The sequence below is a fragment of the Chionomys nivalis genome, chromosome 1, assembly GCF_950005125.1.
Source record: "Chionomys nivalis chromosome 1, mChiNiv1.1, whole genome shotgun sequence".
Lineage (NCBI taxonomy): Eukaryota > Metazoa > Chordata > Mammalia > Rodentia > Cricetidae > Chionomys > Chionomys nivalis.
The window spans coordinates 34580674-34605420 of record NC_080086.1 but is presented as its reverse complement, the minus strand read 5'-3'; the positions used below and the strand labels follow the sequence as shown (position 1 = coordinate 34605420).

Genomic DNA, 24747 nt, shown 5'->3' with positions numbered 1-24747 from the left:
TAAGACCTCAGAATATATATAAATGCTCAAACCTGTGAAGTGCTACGGAACCTGCCCGCATCTTTCATATGCTTTAAATTATCTCTCCTTATGGTACGTACCCAGGGCAATCAATGCATTAATAAGTGCTAGATTGATATATTGCTTAGGAAATAATGACAAGAGAAGTGGTGGTGCATGCCTTTTAATCCCAGCACCTGGGAGGCAGAGGCAGGCCTATCTTTTTTAATTCAACGCCTTGGGAGTTCCAGGCCAGGCAGAGGTAAATAGTGACACACACACACACACACACACACACACACACACACACAGTTTTACTTTCAACTATTCTCATTTTTCTTGGTTGAGTCTGTGAAGGCACCTGCAGGACTAGGGCTAGGGAGGACCAACTTTACATCTAAAATGAAGCTGTGATAGCTAGCCCTCCATGGGAGCGTACGTCCTTGCCACGGCAGTACGCGGAGACTCCGGTCTTTCTTGCGTTTGTTATGCACGGGAAGTGATTCTGGGAGACGTGGCTCCAAGATCCATGCCTCCAACCATTCAGCTGCCTTGCTTTAATATTGTTCCTGGTCTATTTTGCTTAGTTTTTGTTTTTCAGATCACTGTGAAAAATCTAATTTTAGGAGGATAGAAAACCAAACCAAGGGCTGGAGAGATGGCTCAGTGGTTAAGAGCACTGGCTGCTCTTGCAGAGGACACGGGTTCGGTTCCCAGTGCCAACATGTTGCCTCACAAACGTGTAACTCCAATCCCAGGGGATCTAGTGCCCTCTTCAGTAAGCACTACGTGCATGTGCACATACACATACATACAGGCAAAACACTCAAGCACATAGAATATATGTTTCTCTGTGTAGCCCTGGCTGTCCTGGAACACACTCTGTAGACCAGGCTGGTCTTGAACTCAGAGATCTGCCTGCCTCTGCCTCCTGAGTGCTGGGATTAAAAGCATGCACCACCACCACCTGTCAAGAATAATTTTTTTTAAAAAAAGTTAAAACAACCTTCATTGTACAACAGAACAGATGTCACTGGCGATCTTGACAGGAGATGGGGACAGATGCTAGATTGGATGTTTGGCCCCGACAGAAAGTCGGGATGAGAGCGGGAATGCTGACCACTCACTCTAAGGTGCTGCCTGGAAAGGAGAGCAGAGACCCAGAGAAGTAAAGTATCTTGTCTGAGACGGCCAGCTAGCAAGAAGCAGGGTGGGACTGGAGCTCTGCTGTGCCGGTGGCTCGCCCGCCCTTCCCAAGGGCTGCTTATCCTAAGGCTGACAGTGGCCCTTGGAACATGGAAGTGCATAGCTGATGGCAGCTTACAGAGTACATTTCACAAAGCGGAGAGTCTAGCGAGTGAATCGTAGGGAAGGCCCATGAACCAGAGTATGGCTCTGATTTCTGAAGACCCACAGGGTTTGGGGGCCTCGATCTCATGGGGAGGTGAGAGCTGCTGCTACCTCATTTTACGGAGGACAGTCCGTCTGTTGCATCCCTGTGGGCACTAGTGTCCCAGGATGAGAGGTGGGAGGTGTCCTGGGGAATCTGTGTCTCACATACACCTTCAAGTTTCCAGCCCTTTAGTTGGAAATCAATCCAGCTAGGCTACAGGTCAGCTCTAACCCAGTTTATTTCAGAAGGGCAGAGGTCATGAGAGGGTAGCAAACAGCATGTGTGTGCCTAGACACACCCACACTCCCAGGCACTGGACACTGGCATCAGGGGACACAGCTCCAGACCGTTCCTGGGAATGTTTCCTTTTGTATGGCTCTTTGATCTCTCATGTCTGCAGCTATGGGCCCCTGGCTGCCCGTCTTCTGGTCCAGCAGCCCCCAGGCCACTCTAGTTGATGGAGTACACCTTGTTTGCATCGTAATAAGCATGGGTCATATAAGCCCAGTCCTTCATGGGCCACCAGTCTTTAGAGTGGTACTTGGCCGGGTTAGCATGGTGCGTACGTTCCACACAGCTGAAGATTGCCTGGCTCTGGTCCCTGGCCACAGTGGGCAGGTAGAGCCGCAGCTTGTCCAGAAGGTGACCAGGCCAGAAGTAATTGGGGTGGGTGTATGAGGGACCACTGATCCTCTTGGCCTTCAGCTTCCTGGAAAAGGAAGACACAGGGAAGGTTGCTGTGACAGGGAGACCAGGCAGGGCTCCTTCTCAGCATCCTCACAGCTCAGGTCTCCTCACAGTGAGGACCCAGAGGTCTGGAGGTCAAGGTCACACATCCAGTGAGTGGCGAAGTTCAGGCCCCAGTCATTGCTTCTTAAATCCAAACTTAATGTGCGCGGTTCTTGCTCTAGATCAGTGGTTCTCAACCTTCCTAAGGATGCGACACTTTAATACAGTTCCTCATCTTGCGGTGACCCCCCCAACCATTTAATTATTTTTGTTGCTACTTTGTAACTAAAATTTTGCTACTGTTATGAATCATAATGTAAGTATCTGTGTTTTCTAGTGTTCCTAGGTGACCCCGGTGAAAGAGTCGTTCAGTCATCTAAGGGGTCACAGTCCACAAGTTGAGAACCACTGTTCTAGAGGATTTGCCCCTCCCCCATCCCTCCACCTCACCTGTCCTGTGCAGTGCTGGGCATAAAACCCAGGGCCTCATATGCTCTAGGTTAGTACCCAGCTGCTAAGCTACACCCAGCCCCAGCAGGAAGCATTTGGAATCCATTTGGAATGGATTCATGTCTGGAATCTAGCCTCAGGAGGCAGCCTCGCTGGGTTCAGCTTCACATGTGGGGCTGTGTGTCAGCATCCTCTCCTATAACTGGGACGTCCAGAGCAACTCAGGCTTGTTGGTGACAACGTAGATGAGTTCACTCATAGGAGGCCCCAGCGCAGTCCTGCCTGACACTCTCTGAATGCTCTTCTGCTGCCCCGTAGGCCCTGGGCATGGAGCCCCGCAACAGTCCTAGGATCTCGTCCCATGCTGCCTCTGGTGGGAGGGGAGGCCAGCCCTCTCCTCTTCACCCCTGCCCTCCTAGCAAACACACAGGACCACTACAAACCCCGTAAATTCCTCGAACTCCTCGAAGTGCATTTTCTTGAGATTCTTTGATGTTTTCCTAGCGGGGAATAGAGAGAGGCATTATTAGGAGAGAGAAACTCCAGGAGCTGGGCAGTGGTGGCACAGACACTTTTAAACCCAGCACTTGGGAGGAAGAGGCAGACGGATCTCTGAAATTTGAGGCCGGCCTGGTCTACAGAGTGAGTTCCAGGACAGTCAGAGCTACATAGAGAAACCCTGTCTTGAAACAAAAAACAAAAAACAAAACAAAACAAAAAAGAAACTCCAGGAATAGTCAGCTTGGGGGAGCAGATGGGGGCCAATAAGGCGTGTGTTTCTAAGTGTCTGACCAGAGCGCTGAATATCTTTGTTTTCTGGTGAGGCCCTAGCCATGTCTCCATACACCAAGGCATTGGGCTTAGCCAGGTTGGTGGAGGGTGGAAAACCTTGACTTCTTTATCTGTGGGAGGGAGGCCTCCAAAATAGCTGATATGTTCAGCAACTGGTAGACGCTGAAGCCCAACTCCCGCTCCCCCTTCCAGAGGCGTGGTAAAGACTCACCCGCCATACCTTACCCAGCATGCATCACTAACTGATCACCGATTCCTTCCCAAACCCACATCTGGCTCAGGTTTTTTTTTCTGATGCAAAGGATTGAACTGTGCCTTGTATACTCTCTACCCCGAGTGCCTGGCCTCGGGATCTTTTATAGTCTGCTCCCTAGTGGTGAGAGAGAGACAATGTCCCTTTAGCGAGGGACCATTCTTTCTCTCTCTCTCTTTTTTTTTTTTTTGGTTTTTCGAGACAGGGTTTCTCTGTGGCTTTGGAGCCTGTCCCGGAACTAGCTCTTGTAGACCAGGCTGGTCTCGAACTCACAGAGATCCGCCTGCCTCTGCCTCCCGAGTGCTGGGATTAAAGGCGTGCGCCACCACCGCCCGGCCATTCTTTCTCTTTTATACCTGTGGCTGGCCAAACACAACCAAAAATCTCTTTCCTGGGTAGCCACGCAATTCCTGGATTCATGGCTTAGGAATTGGTGACAGTCAGCCGCAGGCTAGAAGGGATGCCTCAGAGGCTCTCTAAGCTACTGCCAGCCTGGGTCACGCACAGCACTTTGCAGTCCACAAATGTCGTGGGCAGACTGCCCCAGTACTCAGAAAACCACTAGAAGTGCAGCGTGACTCATCAGCCACACTGTGGCCCTTGTCTGACCCTCGAGGGGTGAGATAGTCTGCATCCACTCTGTACATGGAGATGCTAGGTCTCAGGGCGCAGTAACCTGGCTATTGACTAGAAGCACTGGAGCCTGCCCCAGGCATTCTGCCACACCACCCCATCCCTCTGCAGGGTGCCGTCTCCTTCTCCCCTCTGCAGGCACAACTGATGTTAGCCACAGTAGTTGCCCCCTGCTTAGTCCACATCTGATGGGAGTGGAGGGGGACCTGACTTGAGCTCACTTCAAAGGAAGTTAATTTCAGAGAACTCAGGCTAGTCTAAGGGTCAGGGCAGGCTTTCCGCCCCCAGGGCTGGCTACCAGCCTATCTCTTGTTGGAGTGTGCCTGCCACAGGGATTAGTTTCAGCTTCTGCCACCGGGTAGGCTGAACACCCCCTTTTGGTCTTTTCCACTGACCTTGTGAGTGTATAAGCCTGTGTTCAGGAGGGTAGCCTGCGGTCCTAAGACATGCACTAAGGGTGATATTTGGGACTGGCGAGTCAGAAGTGACTAGAGAGGGGCACCGACACTGGCACAACATGACACCACATGCATGCCAGTGTCCTAGTCCCTGCAGCTGAAGGGACAGCCTGAGACTCAGCTTGTCTGTCTTCTTCGCTCCGAGCTTGTGGAGGCCACGGGTCCCAAATCCAGCCAGGCTGTGGACAATCCTCTCGTCTATATAATAGCCTCCAGGCTGCCGGATCGGGCGGACTTCTTCTTTCAGAGTAATTATCTTGTCTCCCGGATACAGTAGCGCTGTGGGCAGCAGGGAAGACAGCAGGCCCATTAGCCAAAATTGCCTACTTTAGGGTCACATGGGAATGTCTAAAAAAAAAAAAATTCACACTTCTATTTAAAGATTATTTTTTCTGAGCCATCAAGATGGCTTGGCGAGTAGAGAGGCAAAGTGCTTATGTGGGAGTCTGTTCTCTCTCCATTTCTGTGGAGTCTGGGTACTGAACTTGGTCGTGAGATTTGATGACAAGCGCCTTTGCCCACTGAGCCCTCTCACTGGCTCTCAGCTTTGTAACATTACACACATTAAAGAGAGAGAAAGAGAGGGAGAGAGAGAACCACTATACACATGTGGAGGTCAGAGGGTAACTTGTGGGGTTGGAGGAGCTGCCTTTCTCTTCCCACTAAATGAGTCCCAAGAATTGGACCTGGGTCATGAGACTTCCCATCAGAGGCCTTTGCCTGCTAGGCTATCTTGCCAGCCCAACTTTTTATTTTTGGATGTTTGTGGGCTCATTGGGAATTGCAAAACACAATAGGGTATAGAGTTCCCCCAAACTCTCCCTCCCACAGCTCCCTGTAATAATCCAGTTCAGTATCAGAAGGGACCTTAGACAACCCTGCTCACCAGGGGACAGAGCGAAACCAGTCTGTAACAGCAAATTCGGGTGGTATTACTTAGCAAGCCTAGGTTGGAGGCAGGAACCAGACTTTACTAGGTTAATTAGACTTACTTGTGTGTAAGTGTGCTTGCATGAATGTGTGTGTTCGAGTATGTGTGTGTGGGGGGGGTAAGCAATCTACCACTAAGCTCCATTCCCTTAGAACTACTTTGTTAACGTTTTTTTCCTTGGTTTTTCAAGACAGGGTTTCTCTGCGTAGCTTTGGCCGTCCTGGAACTTGCTCTGTAAACCAGGCTGGCCTCGAAGTCTCAGAGATCTATCTACCTGCTTCTGCCTCCAGAGTGCACCACCACTACCTGCCTGGCCTTTGTTAACTATTTTGATGGCGGTTTTCTCATGGTTTTGAGTTTGGTGTGTGTGTGTGTCTACATTTCATATGGGTGCATGTACAAGCGTGTGGAGGCAGAGCTCTGAACCCCAATCCTCCCCAACCGCATCTCACCTAAGGAACCCATGTGTTTCAGAACCCAGCAGTCAGGTCATCTGCCTTCCCTCCTCCTCCCCAGTGTTCCCAGCAAAGGCCACAGTGGCTTGGCATGTATGGGGAAGCCAGTGTCAGGCCATCGCTACATTAGCCATGGCTCAGGCCTCGGGCTCTCCCTCAAAGCAAGCCCCTACCTCTCATGAGGATGTCCTCAGTCAGCGGGAGACCGTAGGACTCACAGAGTTCCCAGCACTGCAGGTAGACCAGGAAGTTATCTGTGCGGGTCATATTAATCAGCTCCTCCATCTCCCCAGAAATGGTGGACGGTAGGCAGTGATCATCAAAGGACTTTGTCCCAGAACGAACCAGGCGGCATCTCTCCATGTATTGGATAGAGGGAAGACAGAGCTGCAGGAGAGCAGAGGATGTCTCTGTGACCTTCAACCTGGCTGCAAGGCAGCAGCACCTCCTCTGCCTCCATCTGAGAGACCCCCTCCCCTGCGAGGCTGCAGCTCAGGTTCAAGGTCAAGGTTACCCCTCTGAGGTAACCCCTGAGGGGCTCTGAGCACTTGGCACCAGAGTCCTGGGAATACCGCCTCGTACCGGATGTGCCCCCGTGGCTGTAATAGCTGTAAAAAAGGCACAGTGGCAGCAGAGCCCCAGAGTGTCCTGTTGAAAAATAGCCTGAGTCTCTGGGGACTCTAAATCAGGTCTAGCCACGTGTGTGTGTGTGTGTGTGTGTGTGTGTGTGTAATCCTGAGGTAGAAGCCACCTCGCAGTGCAGAGGGGTTGAGAAGTGTTACCCACTGGCTGCCTTTTCCTTCTCTTTTGCTTGTTTTTTTTTTTTTTTTTTTTTTTTTTAGACAGATTCTCAATATGTGGCTCTAACTGGCCTGGAACTCACTGTGTAGACCAGACTGGCCTCAAACTCACAAAGATCTGCCTGCCTCTGCCTCCCAAGTACTGGGATTAAAGGAGTGTATCTCATTTGGATTTTTTTTTTTTTTTTTTTTTTTTGAGACAGGGTCCTTCTATGTAGTCCAGGCTGGTCTCAAACTCATAATCCTTTGACTGGACTTCCTGGGTGCTGGGATTATAAGGGTGTTTCATTACACCCAGCTGCATACTGCACAGATGACAGACAAGGGCTGAGGGGAGGTGAGACCCTCACCTCAGTCAGTGCCAAGTCTTGAACCCTGGCCTGCCCAGCCCCCTAAGCCTGTGCTAAAGAGGTACCTTGTTTTGCCTCCGCCTCTCTCGGTACCGCTTGCCCACATCCTCCATGTCCTCGTCTGTCATGGGCCGCCCCTCCATCTTTGTATCAACCTCTGGCACCTTTAGCAGGTCCATCTTGGGGGGCTGTGGGGCTGTGACAGCCTGCTGCTTTGGGGGGTAACGCTTCAAGGATGCTCTCTTCCTAGTCAAACTGAAATCTAGAATTGGAAGGAAAGATGGAAGGACTAAGAGGGTGCCCAACTAGGAACTCAACCTAATGCCATTGAGCAGATGCCAGCAAGCTCTTCTGCCCCCTTCCCATATGTCCAGCCGGTGCCCACCTGAAGGGCACTGTGAATTTGTCCCCTCCACTGCTATGAAGCCCCCCATCTGCCTACCCCACACCCCTTCCTGCTCCTTTCTCACTCATTCTCTGCCACCTTGTTCCTACCAAGCGGCAAGCCCTTCTATCATGGCAGCCAAGCATGGTGGCGCACACCTTTAATCTCAGCACTGGGGAGGCAGAGGCAGGCAGATCTCTGTGAGTTTATTACCAGCCTGGTCTACAAAGTGAGTTCTAGGACAGCTAAGACTGTGACACAGGGAAAAAAATATGTCTCATGATCCTGTCTTCCCAGGGAACACACTCTGAAGACAGACTCATTTCCCTGGACCACAAAGGCCTGCTGGAATCTGTTTCAGCTGCCATCCCTCACCCATGCCACACTCACCTCCTGTACCCCTGTCTCAGGCCCTTGACCTGGGCAGTTCTGCCAGCCTTGGGTCCCTTTGCAGACACTGACGGTGCAGACTGACACCTACCTCTCAGGGGCTTCGTCTGACTACCATCCTGGCCCTCCCTCCAGTTGTCTCCCAGGTATCCATCCCTGTGGACATCACCTTTCACGTGACAGCAGATGGCGGCAGGGTTTGGGCTAGTCCACTGCAGTCTCCCAGTTCCCACAAGTGGGCCTAGCTTTTGGAAGATACTTCCAAAACGGGGACCAATGAAAGGATTCCGACACCATGCCATCATCCTGGTGGCAGCCTCATGCTGAGGTGAAATCTTGGCCTCAGCTCCTCCTAAGACTCCAAACAAGAAGTTCAGCCTCTCTGGACATTTGCTTATGCCATGGAAACCAAGCGTATTGACCTTAACCTCCAGACAGGCAGGATACTGTGTTGTGCACATGTGACCAGCCCATATGGTGCCCGGGAAATGCAGGTTCCTCCTCTTCTTTGAGTCTAGGTGCCCAGAGGCTTGTTCTTTTAGATAAACCGAGAGACCACTAAGTCACCTGTCTTGCTCACTGCTGCCATCCAGGAGCATGTGTTCTGACTATGCTGAAGTGGCACCATCCAACAGATAAATGCTGCCTGCCTTCAAGTCAGGATAAGGGGGATTTTTTTTATATTTATTTATTTATTTATTATGTATACAACAATATTGTCTGTATGTATGCCTGCAGGCCAGAAGAGGGCACCAGACCTCATTACAGATGGTTGTGAGCCACCATGTGGTTGCCGGGAATTGAACTCAGGACCTTTGGAAGAGCAGGCAATGCTCTTAACCACTGAGCCATCTCTCCAGCCCCAGGGTGATTTTTTTATAAGCATGGTGGGAGGGCCATCTGTGTGTTGACATCTTTTGACTATAGACAGCTATTATTGCCGAGTACTGTGCTCCAGCGACTCCAGCTAGCTGTGAGATCACAGCAGCTCTGGGCATTCATAAGACTGGGAGGAGTGGGGGTGGGGGAGTGCAACTCAGAGGAGGTGCTGACCCTGGGCCATCAGAGCTGTGGGGGTGCTTGGGTTGCCTGGGTTCTGATGGGCCAGGGACCCTCCTGGGAGTGGAGGTGGGGTTGGGTGCCAGTGTATCCACAGGACAGCCTTAGACGGGAAGTCTGAGATCAGAACTGGGGCTTTCTCACTATGCAGGAGCCTCCCAAGGACACCACACCAGGGAGGGCACTGTTTATCCTTGATGTGGCCATTCACCCCAGCTCTAGAAATCTCGCTTCAACTTGACACCCCTGCAAGGAAGACCCTCCAACTGCTTCCTCATGGCTTTAGTCCATCTCTAAGGGAACAGGAAAGCCCACCCCTCCCTAAAATATGTCTGATGTTAATTTCCTGCCAGCCTGGGGCAGAGGAACAGAGCGAGACCCATTCCATTTAAAGAAATGGTGATGTTGCTCTATTCGAAAGGAGCTGGAAGCTGGGATAAGGAGTGTTGCAGTTGCCAGTGGTTCCCCTGCCTCCATCCAACAATAATAAACTAAAAAAGAAGAGGACCTGAGGGGTATCAATTAGTTGGTAAAGTGCTCGCCTGATGCACCAGTCTCTGAGTTTAGCACCAGCACCACATAAAAACCAGGCATGGTGGCATATACCTGTATCCCACATGGGCAGATCTCTGTGAGTTCGAGGCCAGCCTGATCTACAGAGTGAGTTCCAGGCCAGTCAGAGCTGTGTAGAGAGTCTGTGTCACAAAATGAGCAAAAAGATACAGGCGTGTGTTGTAAATTCGTGACCCACATTTTAGAGAGTCCTTTCTCGTTTGCCTCTTGCTGCTTTTGGACAGATGTAGCCCACAAGCACGTGAGGGTGACCGGAACGAGCACAGCATCCCTGCTTACAACATCCGTGATGACAGAAAGCCCACACCAGCTAACTCCAAATGTCTTCGTTCAGTTTCCAAGCAAGACATTTTAGTTAACCTTTCTTTTTTGTTCCTTTTCTTTCTCAGATAAGGTCTCCTGCTTCGCACACTAACCTCAAATGCTCTACATAGCCAAGGATGACCTTGAACTTCTGATTCTCCCGCCTCTAGATTGTGGGTTACGACCTCTGATTCTCCCGCCTCTAGATTACAACTGCTAGATTGTGCATGTGTGCCACCATGCTTGATGTATGCCGCGCTGGGGATGGCATCCAGGGCTTTGAACATGCTAAACAAGCACTCTGCCAACTGCCCTGGATTCCCAATCCTGTTTTGTTTTAAATCAATCATTCATGCTGGGTGGTGGTGCACGCCTTTAATCCCAGCACTTGGGAGGCAGAGGCAGACAGATCTCTGTGAGTTCGAGGCCAACCTGGTCTACAAGAGCTAGTTCCAGGACAGGAACCAAAAGCTACGGAAAAACCCTGTCTCGAAAATCAAAAAAAAAAAAAAAATCAATCATTCATGTCCCTCTAAGGACAGAGGCTGGGCCCTTGAGAAAATGTCTTCTTCCTCATTGAAAAAGCTTGGCAAACCTATGGCAAGCCAGAGGAGGAGGTGCCACCTTAGGATGTAAATGCTGGGGAGAGCCAGCCTGATTCTGAGGGCAGAGAGGACACGTACACTCCCTGGCAGTGGGCATGGTACTTTTCTGCTGGGACAGTGACCACTGCTTGTAGGTGCTGGCCAGGGCATCAGTGGTGATGGCGTTCTGCTTCCCGAGAGAGCCGAGGTAGATGACGATGTCCTCCAGCTCCTGGTTCTTCAGAGGAACTCTGATCTGAGGAGGCACAAGAGCATACTGAGGCTCACCTCACCCTTACCAACAGGCTTGGCCAACCGGCTCAACCTCCAACTCCTTGCTGCCAGAAGTGCAGAGCCCTTGCCAGGTCCTCAAGTGTACTCTGCAATTTATCACGCCCTGTTTTTGCCCACGCAGTTCCCTCCTTCTGCCTCAAAAACTCCTATCCCTCCTTTAATACCCAGGCCAGATAGGCCTCCATTTTTACAAAGTCTTTTTCAGTTGATTAACATACTAGATAGGATAAAAGTCATACATCCATCTTTCTCCATGGGGAACAAGTATGCCTGCCCCGACCGAAGTATCAGAAACCTATCCATCTTTTCCTTTGAGGATGTGATGGCTGTTCTTGTTGTCAACTTGACCACATCTGGAATTAACTTCAGTTTACCCCAAGTGGCTGGGTACACCTGTGAGGGATTTTTATTAATTAAATCATTTGACGTGGGAGGATACACAACTAATCCAGACCTTTTGAGGTAGGAAGATCCACCTTTAATCTGGGTCACACCTTCCCTGACAGCCTATATAAAGGACATGGAAGAAAGAAGCTTGCTCTCTCTCTGCTTCCTTTCCCTTGCTCTCACTGGCAGGTCCATTCCTTCACTGACTTTAGAGGCTACTTCTTTCTTTGGAATTCTGGCATATACTGAAGACCAGCTGAGATGCCCAGCCTTGTGGACTTAACAACCACTGGATTCTTGGACCTTCCATCGGGAGACTGTTGGAATAGTCAGACCATAACCTGTAAGCTACTCTAACAGATACCGTACATACGTATATATTGCTCAGTTCTGTTTCTCTAGAGAACCCTGACTAATACAAAGGACAATAGACAACTCTGGAGGTATGCAGTGCCTACCAGAAACACCAAAGGTTCAGAAAGAAAAGTTTGAAAGGAAACATAATTGTGAGTATAATTTTGTCTCGTTATTCTCTTTAGACAATAGTTAGTCATTGTTGAACTATCCTTGGTCCAGCTCAGAACTGTCCTAGTGCTAAAGGACTTCATATTTAAACATTTAATTAGCCAGGTGTGATGGCGCATACATTTAATCCCAGCATATGGGAGACAGAGACAGGAAGATCTCTGTGAGTTCAAGGACAGCCTGGGCTACAGTGAGTTCCAGGACTGCCAGGGCTACACAGAGAAACCCTGTCTTGAAAAAAAATTATTTATTTTACGTATAGAGTGTTTTGCCTGAATGTATGTAAGTGCACCATATGCATCCCCAGTGTCCAAAGAGGTTCAAAAAGGGCATCAGATACCTGGAACTGGAGTTACAGGGGATTGTGAGCTGTTGTGTGGGTGTTGGAAACCAAACCTCAGAAAATGGTCTTAACTGCTAAGCCATCTCTCCCAGCCCAGCATCTAATATTTAAACTAAATTTTTTGTTTTGGTAGTTGAAGACATTTACTTTAAAAAAATGTTTTGGATGTTCATATAATTATATTTCATAAGAATGTTTGAACATTGGTTAATTGAAGCAGTAAGTCAGGATATAGAGTTCAGTAGTAACGAGCTTGCTAGGATATGCAAGGTGCAAGGTGCTGAGTTCACACCCAGCTGGAGAGACCAAAGAAGGCCTAGAGAAATAGCTCCGCAGGTAAGAATGGGTGCTGCTCTTGCAGAGGACTTGGGTTTGGCTCCTAACACCCACATCTGGCTGTTCATAGACATCTGTAACTTCAGCTCCAAGGACCTGATGCCCTCTTTTGGCCTATGCAGGCAGCAGCACAATGTGCACATGTTCTCACACAGACGCACACATACACATAATCAAAAATAAGAAAAAAAATGGGATCTGGCCAGTGGTAGCAAACACCTTTAATACTGCTACTTGGGAGGCAGAGGCAGACGAATTTCTGTGAGTTAAGAGGCCAGCCTGGTCTACAGAGTGAATTCCAGGACAACCAGGGCTGTTACACAGAGAAACCCAAAACAAGCAAACAAATAAATAAATGAATAAAATTTAAAAGAGGGCAGGAGAGTTGGCAGCATTTAAGAGGGCTCACTGCTCTTGCAGAGGACCCAGTTCAGTTCCTAGCTCCTATGTGGTGGCTCACAAGCATCTGTAACTCCAGTTCTAGGGGATCTGATGCCCTCTTCTGGCCTCTGAGGTCACTGCATCCATATGGTGCAAATACATAGGCAGAAGTTCATAGGCAGGAAAAACATGTAAATAAATCAATTAAAAAAGATGTAGGTGCTGGGTTGTGGTGGCGCATGCCTTTAATTCCAGCACTCAGGAGGCAGAGGCAGGCGGATCTCTGTGAGTTCAAGGCCAGCCTGGTCTACAGAGTGAGTTCTGGGACAGTCTCCAAGGCTACAGAGAAACCCTGTCTCAAAAACAAGCAAAAATAATAAAAAATAAAATGTAACAATGTCTGATTTTTAAGGGCATCGATGTGAGCCACAGTATTATACAGTAAATGTATAGCTGACAGATTCACAGACAAACCTGCAAGTGTACCACTTATGGGGAACCCGATTTGCAGAGCTTCGGGAACACCTGTCTTTTGGGTAGTCACTGTGAGTTCTGTAAAAATCTTGTGAAAGCATAACATTTCTCCCTTCCATAATGGGATTCATCCCAAAATGTCCCAGCAGCATTTAAATCATTCTTTAAACTGGACTTTTCCTGTATTGGCAACTGTATACCTTACCCCACACTGTGAGGCCCTGGTGAAAGCATTCACTCAGCCAAACCTTTGTTTGTAGCCAAATCTACATAAAGCTGGTCCCACACAATTATCCTTATTGACAGGACTCACTGACAAGAAAGGAGCCCTGAGCAGAGAGACAGTATGTCTGCTCTTACTGATAAACAGGTTTGAGTGGCCCTAAATTCTCTGGCAGCCAACTCAGGAGAGTATCGCCTACTGGTCTCTGCTCCCCTTAACACTCTATTAATATTCTGTACTTATTCAGCTTTCATTTGACATAAAGTCTTTTTTTTTTAAAAAAAAATAAGATGTATTTATTTATTTATTATGTATACAGTGTTCTGCCTGCATGTGTACCTGCACTCCAGAAGAGGGCACCAGATCTCATTACAGATGGCTGTGAGCCTCCATGTGGTTGTTGGGAATTGAACTCAGGACCTCTGGAAGAGCAATAAGTGAGTGCTCTTAACCTCTGAGCCATTGCTCCAGCCCCCTTGAATAAGGTCTTAGTCTAGGAAATTAACTGTTTGTACCTTTACCCCTAAAAAAAAAAATTAAAATTAAAAAAAAAGTTTGGGTCATTACACCAGCCCCAGAGGAAAAATTCCTTCTCACCTGGGTGCCAGTGGATACAGCACCCCAAGGGCTAAAATCCATCCTTATCCTCCTGATATCTGCTGGGGAGCTTCACAACCACGCCCCTTCTGAGACATAAGGTGCCTACCTTGTCAGTCTTTTATCCATCCTGTTAGCTCTAACAGGATGCGTGCTTGGTATCATTGTTATTTACCAGAAAATGGCTGTCTATGTGGGTATAAAAACTGGAAACCCTGTGGAATGGGAAGCACATCGAGGAGGAACATCGAAAGGGAAACATCAAGAGAGCATCGGAGAGAGCATACCAAGAGTAAGTGAGACATGCTAAAAAGACCTACGTGGGCTAGTTTATTTCACCTACACGCAAGACCCTATTAGTCAGCTTTCACCTACTACAGTGATCCTTCTCAATCCTGAGCGGCTTAGGGGGGTTAACTCCCCAGCATAAACGTCAACAGCGCATCTTGATTTGAAGATACACATTTAATTCATCTAAGCCTGCAAGCTTTTTCTACAAGAATCTAGACACATTTTAGGCTTTGTGAGTCACAGGGCCTCTGCCATTGTATCATGAAAGTACCCATAGCTGTGCATAGATGAATGAGGATGACAGTGTTCAGTAAAAGTGTATTTTTGTTTTTCCAAAGAGGCAGGCTGGAGGTAACGCATGGGCCCAGATCCTGCATTACACTAACAGAACTTTCAAAGATGACAGAAATTTCTACCCTAACTGGTCCAATCGAGGAGCCACTTACCACATATGGCAGGATGGTTAATATTGAATGTCAATGTGGCAGGATGTGGGATTGTCTAGGAGACAAACTTTCAGGCACACTTGTGAGGGGTTATTTAGATTAAGGTAGCCTTGGGGCATACCTGTGGGGTATTGTCTTGATTAGCTTAATTAAAGTGGAAACACACACCCTGGCGAGGGAAGCACCAGAAGAGGGTCCTAGAGTTACAAGTGGTTGTGGGCCCCCTGACGTGGGTGTTGGGAATTGCACTCCACTGAGCCATCTCTCTATCGCCAGGTACGGTATTGGCTTTTGCTTGGCACTAGTGGTGCTATGACAGGGCCATGTACATGCTGAACACAGGCTCTACCATGGAGCTGCACCCCGGAGCATCACAGAGGGTTTTGTTCTTTGTCTTCTGTGTGCTTGTGTGTATGTTTGTGCGCCACGTGCATGCGGTTCACGTAGAAGTCAGAAGAGGGCATCAGATCCTCAGGAAGTGGGGTTAGGGTGATTGTGAGCTGCTATGTGGGTGCTGGAAATGGAACCCTGGTCCTCCACAAGAGCCATCTCTCCCGTTAGCCTGGTGCAGAGATGGTTTTAAGGCTGTAATCTGACTGCGGTTGTGCCATGTTTCCCAGTGTCGCTCTGCAAGTATAAGGCTGGTCGTGTGGAGCCCTGTGTTCGCCTCTCGGGACCCTAGAGCCTCATGGAGGAAGGACACACCCCAGGCCCAGCTGAGAAGTTCATACTTACTGCCTTTAGAGCCATGATAAATTCCTCCCTAGAGATGCGCTGGTTCTCACCCCGCTCCACCTTGCTAAATACCTCCAGGATCTTGATCTTTCGGGTCCTCAGGTAGGCGTACAAGTCCGCCAGGATAGAGGGCTTGGGCAGTCGCAGCTGGGGTATAGGTTGACGAACAGGTTTGGGAACTTTGCCCTGAAAGAGGGAAGAGTGAGGCAGATAACGGGACAGCTTAGATGTCCATATTCCTAGCCCTCTAGTTAAACTTTAATCTCACTTCACAACCCAAAGAGGGACCGAAGGGGAGGATGTGTTATGTCTTTGTCCTTGTTTTCAGTGTGGCTACATTGAATAAATCTCCTTTATCATGTTCTTTATCATTATGATGTTCTTTTTTAAAAATATTTATTATGTATACAATATTCTGTCTGTATGTATGTCTGCAGGCCAGAAGAGGGCATCAGATCTCATTACAGATGGTTGTGAGCCACCATGTGGTTGCTGGGAATTGAACTCAGGACCTTTGGAAGAGCAGGCAATGCTCTTAACCACTGAGCCATCTCTCCAGCCCTCCTCATTATGATGTTCTTTATCATTAATCAGGCTGCTTTAATTGACCTATTGAGGATGGGCGACTAAACCTCGCTTCTCAGGGTACAAGTGACTCTGAGTGATTTAATAAATACAGTTTCTGTGTGGTTATTATTTCAGGTCTAAGCTAGCCAGGTGGCTAGGAAGGACAAGGGACCCTTCCTCCTATAGGTAATGACATCAACAAGGTGGCCCTCTTCACCCTAACCTCAGTTGTGTCCTCAAACTAGCCCACAAGGACTGGTTAGTATGGCCTCTCCAGCAGATAGGTCAAGACCGACTGCTAGTGTGCCCTAGCTGGGGTGCTTATAAAACCCTTCATGTGTTCTCAGATGGAATCCCTTTCCTATCCCATGGTGCAGGCAGTCCTCAGCAGCTCATTCTGACATGGTGCAGTGTCAAGACCAGGGCCTAAGGCACTACGCCTCCCTGGCTCTCTGTTCCAGAAGGCTCACTCTGGGGGCAGCCAGCCTTCTTATTGTGAGGGCTTGTCTGCAGCCTCTGGGAGGTCCCTGAGGGAGGCAGTGAAGCCTCTGCACAATAGCCCTTTGAACAAGCTTAGAAGGCAGTCCATCTTCCTACTGGTCAAGTCAGAAGCTGTCTGCAGGTCCACAGTCTCATGATATAGAGACAAAGCCTCCCAGCTCGATTGCACTGAGATTCCAGAGTGACAGACATAGCTGTCTGCAATAATAGTATTTCTTTAAGTCCCACTGGGGTATTGGCTGTGCAGCGATAGGGAACTCATACACCTTCCTTTGGGGACTTGCTTTTGCTCCTTTGAAGAAAAGGGGCAAACCACCTCGTCCTGTCTAATAAAAGGAAGCAAAATGACAACAGACTCCCAAAGCCTCAGCATCTTCTGGCCAACAGGGCTTCTCACCTTGGGTCTCCTGATTGAAATGAAGGTATCTTCGGAGGCTTTTTGCTCATGGCGGATCATGAGCAGAACCTTGGCCTCTGACGGTGTGATGTTGGGCTTATTCTCCAGCCATGTCTTGACATCACCAAACGACTCCAGCTGCTTCCGGAGCCTTGCCCTCTGGCTCAACCAAACCTTTCTGTCCACAGGTGGCGCTTGGATGTCTTCAATATCCAGAGCTTTGAAACTAGGTATAGGTGGAGGGGGAGCTTGAGGAGGCCTTGCGGTATGGACTGGCACCTGGTCCTTTGTCCCAGGCACAATGATGATCCGCCTGCGGCTCTGAGGCAGGTGGAAGTCTTTCTCTTTCAACTGCCTGAAGCAGTGGGCAATGACCAGCTCAGGATTGAAGACAGGGTGACGGCTAGTTTCATAGATGTCTTCATCTATGGAGGTGTAAGACGGGAAGGCCCCTTGGGAGAAAAGGGTTGCAAGTGAGTTCCTTTTAGGAAGAGGACTAACAGGAGCCAGGGAAAGGGAAACTGTGGTAGGTGCTGGCTGTGTATCAGGGTGTCTAGTCTCTGCCTGGCTCTATCACTGCGTCACTATGGTGAAGAAAACAGTGTGTTAGCTAATGTGACCTGCATGCCAACAGAAGGAACAAAGACTTCTCACTGTCTCCGATTCTTACTATACTCTGCTTGAGCTCAGAAGACTTGGAACTGGTCTGACCAGCCTAGGCACCACAGCGCCCTCTGGTGGGAGCAAAAGATCTGATTCAGAGAGCTTGGGTCTAAGTGCAGCTGGCCGGCTTTCTGCTCAATCTGCGGCTCACTTTCTTCTGTTAAGATGGGGATAATGGATACCTAATTTATTAGGCGATGGAGGTGTTTATTAGAGTTGATTTGTACATAAGTGTGCTGCTATCTATGTCTCTATTATGTACACATACATACACACATCTTTGTTCACTACATACAAGTTCTCGTCTTTGTGGTGCTAAGACTTGAACCCAGGGCCTAATGCTTGCTGAAGAATTGCTGTGCCACTGCTCCATATCCCTAAACCCCTAACTTGTAATGTCATGGCAGGTGGGTAGGTGAGATTGCTCAGTGGATAAAGGCGCTGGCTGCCAAGTTGGACAGCCTGTGTTCAATCCCTGGAACCCACATGGTAAAAGGAGAACACAGACTCCCACAAATTGTCCTTTGACCACACCTGCACCAGGGCACAAGCCGTCCTATGCCTGTTGAAATAATAAGTGTGAAAAAAAATAGGGAGTTGGAGAGATGGCTCAGTTGTTAAAAGCACTGGCCGCTCTTCCAGAGGATCAGGTTCAGTTCCCAGCACCTACATGGTGGCACACAACCATCTGTAACTCCAGTTCCAGAGGGTCTGTCACCCTTTTTTGGCCCCTAAGAGCACTGCACACACACTGTTCTCTGACACACACGCAGGCAAAACACCCATATGCATAAAAGTTGTAGCAGCCCCTCTACTATGGTTAATGGAGCCGGTTACATCCTGGGGCCAAGTCATCTTCTTTCCAAGAACAGACTGTCAGAACTATCTCATGAACCTGCCTTCTGCCGTATGCTTTTCTAGAACCTGGCCTGTGGGGGAGTCTGGGGTGTGTTTTCTTGGTTGATGATTGACATGGGAGGGCCCCAGTTCACTGTGGGTGGTGCTATCTCTGGGCTGGTGGTCCTGGGTTCTATAAGAAAGCAGGGTGAGCAAGCTGTAAGGAGCAAGACAGTAAGCAGCACTCCTCCATGGCCTCTGCATCAGCTCCTGCCCTGACTTCCCGGAGTGATGATCTATAAGCTATAAGATGAAATAAACCTTTTCCTTCTCAAATTGCTCTTGGTCATGATGTTTAACCATGGCAATAGAAAAGTAATTAAGACAGCATTGCATGCACTCAGAGCTGCACACTGGTGGCCCTCACACTGTTGGACACTTTACTTAGGAGCCTGGCCTCTCCAGCTTGCAGTGCCTTCCCACATTTCCTCTCAGCTCAGTTCATTTAATAACTGCTTGAGGGGGGCCTTCCTGTTTGAGAATCCTGGTGTGAATGCCTTGTTGTTTTTCTAGTAAACAGCTCCACAAAGACCATGACCTTGTCCGTGTCTGCACTATTCTCTGCTGGAGTCTTGGCTCCGCCACAGGCTTACCTGTAATGGGAATTTAGTAAACAGTTCCTGGATGACAGATGTAGACATGGGGTTGGTGCTACGACTGGCCACATTTTTCAGGTAGAGACACTAAAGCACCAAGAGACCCAAAGTCCCCGGGTTGATTACTAACAGAGCTCAATTAGCCTGACAGACAAGTTCTTTTGTTTTAGGATTTCTTTTCAATTTATGGGTATGAATGTTTTGTGTGAATATATATATATATATATATATATATATATATATATATATGTACCGCAGGTGTGCAGGGCCAACAGAGGCCAGAAGAAGGTGTTTAGATCCCGGAAGCTGGAGTTATAAATGGCTGTGAACCTCCATGTGGGTGTTGAGAACTAAACTTGGGGTCCTATGCAAGAGCAAGAGCTCTTAACCACTGCACCATCTCTCAGGCCCCAGAGTCAAGCTATTAGCTAGTTCCTGTTACCCAGCTGTCACTTGATCCTCATATCTCAAGACTTTCATTTCTTTTTTTTTTAAAGATTTATTTATTTATTATGTATACAACATTCCTTCCCTGTATGCTTGCATACTAGAAGAGGGCACCAGATATCATTATAGATGGCTATGAGCAACCATGTGATTGCTGGGAATTGAACTCAGGACCTCTGGAAGAGCAGTCAGTGCTCTTAACCTCTGAGCCATCTCTCCAGCCCCCCAAGACTTTTATTTCGAAACGGTTTATGCCATCCCCATCCCCCACAACCCGGTGCTAGGGATTGGATACAGAGCAATCTCACTGCCCCCTCACCTGTATTGGTATCAATAGATCTGATTGGCTCACGGCACAGGCAGCCCAGCTCACACACGTGTTCCCCCACACACACTCCTTCACTTCACTATCTCTAACTTGCTTTTCTCCCCAGCTCTTCTTTCCCACTCCCTTGGGTTCCCTCCAGTCCCCGAATTTAGTCTCACCACAGCATGGTTTGGGCCAGGGTCTCACCAGGTAGACCAGGATGCCCCACTTTCCCAGATGCTGGGATGGCAGGCTTTCCTCACCAAGGCTGGCTTTATAGTGCTCTTGGAGTTAATACCCCTCCTGCCATGGTCTAAAGGTTTCGCCCCTCTTCCCCACATTATCCCCTTGTCTACATTGCTCCTTTCTGCTAAGCCATGTCTCCTTGCTTGCTCCTTGCCTGGCCCATGGGTTCCATTTATCAAGTTGCTGTGTTCCCCAAAGGGCATAGCGTTCCTTGAGGCTTCCCGCCCTGTGGTTCACAGTATGGGTGTGGTGGTTTAATTAAGGATGGCCCCCATAGGCTCGTATATTTGAATACTCAGTCACCAGGGAATGGAACTGTTTGAAAGGACTGGGAGGTGTGGTCTTGTTGGAGGAAATGTGTCACTGGAGGTGGGCTTTGAGGTTTTTATTTTGTTTTGAGAAAGGGTTTCTTTGTGTGGCCCTGGCTGTCCTGGAGCTCTGTAGACCAGGCTGGCCTCAGACTCACAGAGACCTGCCTGCCTCTGCCTCCTGAATGCTGGGATTAAAGGCTTGTGCCACCACTGCTGGGTGGCATTGAGGTTTTAAAAGCCCACACTAGGTCCAGTCTCTCTGCTCGTCCATCAGGGTATGGCTCTCAGCTACTTTTCCAGCATCTTGGCTGCCAGCCACCATGCGCCCTACCATGATGATAGTGGACTAAGCCTCTGAAACTTAGCCAGCCCCCATTAAATGCTTTCTTTTCTAAGAGCTGCCTTTCGAGCTGTGTCTCTCCCGCACTAGAACAGCGACTAAGAGGTCAGGTACCAGCCCAGACACTCACTGTCCATTCTTCATGGCCCTTCTTCCTAGTGCTCTTCAGGGCGGTGACCATCCACAGGAGCTGGTCCCTGCAGTGACAGGTTGAGGCTGCCATCTTGTCAAGATCGGGAAGGGAAAGCACTGAGTTCTAGCTCCTGCCCAGGTCAAGTGTGCTCTGACGTCAATGGCTGTCACTAACTGACTTTGCTTCTGTTTGTACATTCCCAGGGACACAAAAAACTTCACCGTGGACCCCGAATGCTGGAAAAGACTCCGTTCATTGACCCAAATGTGTTTCCCGGGAGCACCTCCCCGAGGGGCCTAACTGGTCTCAGAAAATACTCCTTTAATGGCTCGCATCTCTCAGCTGCTACCTCCCTTTCTGGCCACCATCCTGGGCTCCTGTTGTCCTGCTCACTCCCAAGCATCAATCAACACATTACACTGGACAACCACTTTCTCCTACTCACTTCTGCGCTGAGGACCCCCATTCCAGCACAGCCAAGCATCTAGCTGCTCTGAAAACATCCCACTCCAATAGTTTACGGGGTCGTAGGTGTCCCCTGGTTCCAGTGCCATCTAACCAGGTCCCCAGACACTCTGTATCTCTATGAAAAATACCCTCACTTACCAAAGTCTGAGGGTGTCAAGCTGAATGTCACACGACTGCGCCTTTTCTCCTCGGCTTTCTGGGGCTCCCCTAGCCTGGCTCCTCTCTTTTGCTTTCCAGTGTATTTGACCAGGGTTTCTGCCAGACCCTGACTCTGTGCCGGGGAAAGATGGCCAGGAGAATCAACATTACTCTTTGAAGCTTTAGATGGATCGGAAGGAGGCTTGCTGAGGACTTGGTTCTTCAGGCCCACCTGCCTCACATCTCTTCTCGTCTGTTTGTGTCCTCCACTTTTCAAATTGCAGCTCTTTGTCGAGAACTTTCCTGGGAACTGACAGCCAACTTCTCCAGGTCTCTTCTTCAATATAGGACGCATTGTTGCTCAACCCAGAAATATGCAGGATCCCAGGTACAAAAGCCCCGGCTCTGATTCCAAGCCAGGGGACTCGGCTGCTCCTCGAGCTAAGTCCGGGCATGGGAATCCTGCAAGAGTTAGTGACCTTCTCCAGAACTCCTGGCAACCCTTCTGGCAGAGCTGAGACGGCACAGTGTGGTTTCCAGCCTTTCCTAATGGCTCTGCTGCGGGGAGTCAGAGGGTTCCTGCAGACGGCGCTGTGGAGCAGGCTACAGGTTTAGCCATTAGGTGCCCATCAGTTTCAAGTTTTGCAAAAGGTAATCCAAGTTGCTGAGTAAGCCCCGTTGTCATAACTACAGATGCTGTGAGCCGATTGGCTGAGCGCTTCCACGTGCTGGAAGCAGGCGGGAGAAAACCCGGAAGCTGGGAATGTTAAAGACGACTTAGCCCCAGGTTGGGGCCTTGTGTGAGGAATCACGCCTATACCCCATTCTTCCTGAGGCGTCTGAATCTGAAGTGAAAATTCCCCCATTTTCCTGTTTTCTGACAGATTTCCCCATCTTTAGGCTTCATTTTTCACATTTAAAAAGAACGCTACACTCCCACAGTCCCGGAGGGCTGAGAACCCTAACCAGTCAAGGTCTAATGAAAGACTATTTGGTACTACAACTGGGTGCTATGGTCCGGAACCACAGTTATGGCGGCACACGCCTATATCCCAACGCTCAGAAGCAGGCAGGAGGGTAGACAAAAGTTTGAGGCCAGTTTGTGTTACATGACGAGTTCCAGGCCAGCCAGGGGTATACAGTGAGAACCTATCTTTAAAAATCAAAGCTGGGCAGTGGTGGCACACGCCTTTAAATTCAGCAGAATTAATGCAGGAGGGGCTGGTGGATCTCTGTGAGTTTGAGGCCAGCCTGGGCTACAAGAGCTAGTTCCAGGATAGGCTCCAAAGCTATAGAGAATAATCAAAATAAATAAATAATAAGAAAATCAAAACCGGAAACAGAGACTGGGAACCAGTCCTAATAATAAATCTTTGAAATGCCCACCCACGGGTGAAATACAAGGTGTGCATTTAAAGACACGTGAAGTACTGACACGTGCTGCATGAAGGGCTCCTGTTCACGAAAGGAGCCAGCCTTAAGAGGCCTCATACTGCAGGGTTCTATTTATATGGAATGGCCAGAATAGGCGAGTCTCCGGACAGTCAGCTCCTGGCGACCAGGGAGGAGTGGGGAGAAAGGATTAGCTGTGAACTACAATGGGGTTTCCTTTTGGGTCATGGGAAGGTTCTGGGATTAGCTAGTGACAGCAACTGTACAGCACCGCAGATGTTCTAAAAACAAAACAAAAACCACTTACCTGAACACTTACAATTTTATTTTGACCAAGTATGAGACACAGGAGGGTCTCTGTGAGTTGGAGGCCAGTCTGGTCTACACGGAAAGATCATATCAAATAACAAAATTATTTTGCACTGCTGGGCACTGAGCCCTAGGCCTTGTGCACTCCAGGGAAACACAACTGTTGAACTACATCTCTGACCCTAAGTCATTTCTAAACTTTATGCTAAAAAACAAAGACCAACGTTTGAACAAGTTCTCTGTGCTGGGGCCCACCTTCACCAGACGTAACATCTTCCTAACCCTCTACAACTGAGGCACTCACATCATTTAAACTTACAAAGCCACAAGAACAAGGCAGCAGGGTTTCTGAGATACGAGGAAAGGCATGGAAGCCCGGTGATCTTATCTGCTGAAAGGGGAGAGGCAGGCCTGGAACCCCAGCAACCAACAGACAGAGCTCCCCTCTCCAAGGAGACCACGGAGGGGGCCTCTAAATGACCTTGCCCTGCAGCCTTCCTTCCCAGCTGACTTCTGGAAATTTTGCTCTACAACCCAACCTTAGCTGTGGCCCAGGAATGCCAAGGTTTCTCCATACTCTGAGCTGCTTGTGCTGGGTCCATCCTCACACTTAGCCCTTCTCTTCTCTTCCATTGCTGTCTGCACCACTCACTCGTCCTGGGAGGTCTCCACAGAGCCTTTTCATCTTTTTGCCTCTCTCTCCCCAGCACAGGACTCTACTTTTCTGTGCTGCTGTGATGGGTTATTGTGAAGTGGAAGGGGGTGTGTGGCCAGCTTTCCTGTTCTTCGGTCAAATTGCATCTATCTTTACACTTTGTGTCCTTGTTATTTTCATGTATGTATGCACACTGCCTGTGTGCCTGGCGCCAGAGAGCAACAGATCCCCCTCCTTCCTGTGCTCCTTTGTGAGGATGCTGGGAACTGAACCTGACTACTGCCATGACTGAGTCAGCGCTCCAGCCCCAGCATCCCTCGTAACAGCTGCCACTTGTTCACCAGAGGGGAAAATCAATTAGTCTGCATCATAGCATATCTGCCTGGGCACATGCTAGCCTACAACAAACAGCTTCTGACAGCTGGTTTACTTTGCCTTCATCTGATTCAATTTTCAAGCTAAACCTTAGAATGGCAATTGGCAATTAAGAGTTAATAATTTAGGACTTCATTTGGTGATTTCTAAGGCAAATGCTTTGAGGTTAGAACCACGATACTCCACCATCTGTTATGGAAATGGCATTAAACATAAAAAGGTCCCATTCTTAACTGGGAGAGGAGATGAAGTTTTACAAAGGACCAGGGTTAAGGGAATGAGCTGCAATGGAGCCACAAGCAGACGATGTTCACATCCCCACAGGGATGCTAAGGTCAAATCCAAAGTTCCTAAGAGTGAGTGGTCAAGAACACATGATGCCCAAGGGACCTTTTTAATAAAAATATTTTTATTAATTTAGCTAATAAACTGTGA

General features: G+C 48.8%; 1 protein-coding gene across 1 annotated transcript; it reads right to left on the bottom strand.

Annotated features, from left to right (window-relative positions):
- Positions 1-1794: 1794 nt before the first annotated feature.
- Positions 1795-22215, bottom strand: Efcab12 (EF-hand calcium binding domain 12). Its single transcript, XM_057780566.1, has 9 exons — positions 21582-22215; positions 17036-17487; positions 15571-15756; positions 10638-10794; positions 7310-7506; positions 6268-6481; positions 4831-4987; positions 3016-3072; positions 1795-2102 (listed from the first exon to the last, which is right to left on the bottom strand). The coding sequence occupies exons 1-9, from the start codon at positions 21934-21936 to the stop codon at positions 1844-1846; spliced, it is 2034 nt and encodes a 677-aa protein (XP_057636549.1). The 5' UTR covers positions 21937-22215; the 3' UTR covers positions 1795-1843.
- Positions 22216-24747: the final 2532 nt, after the last annotated feature.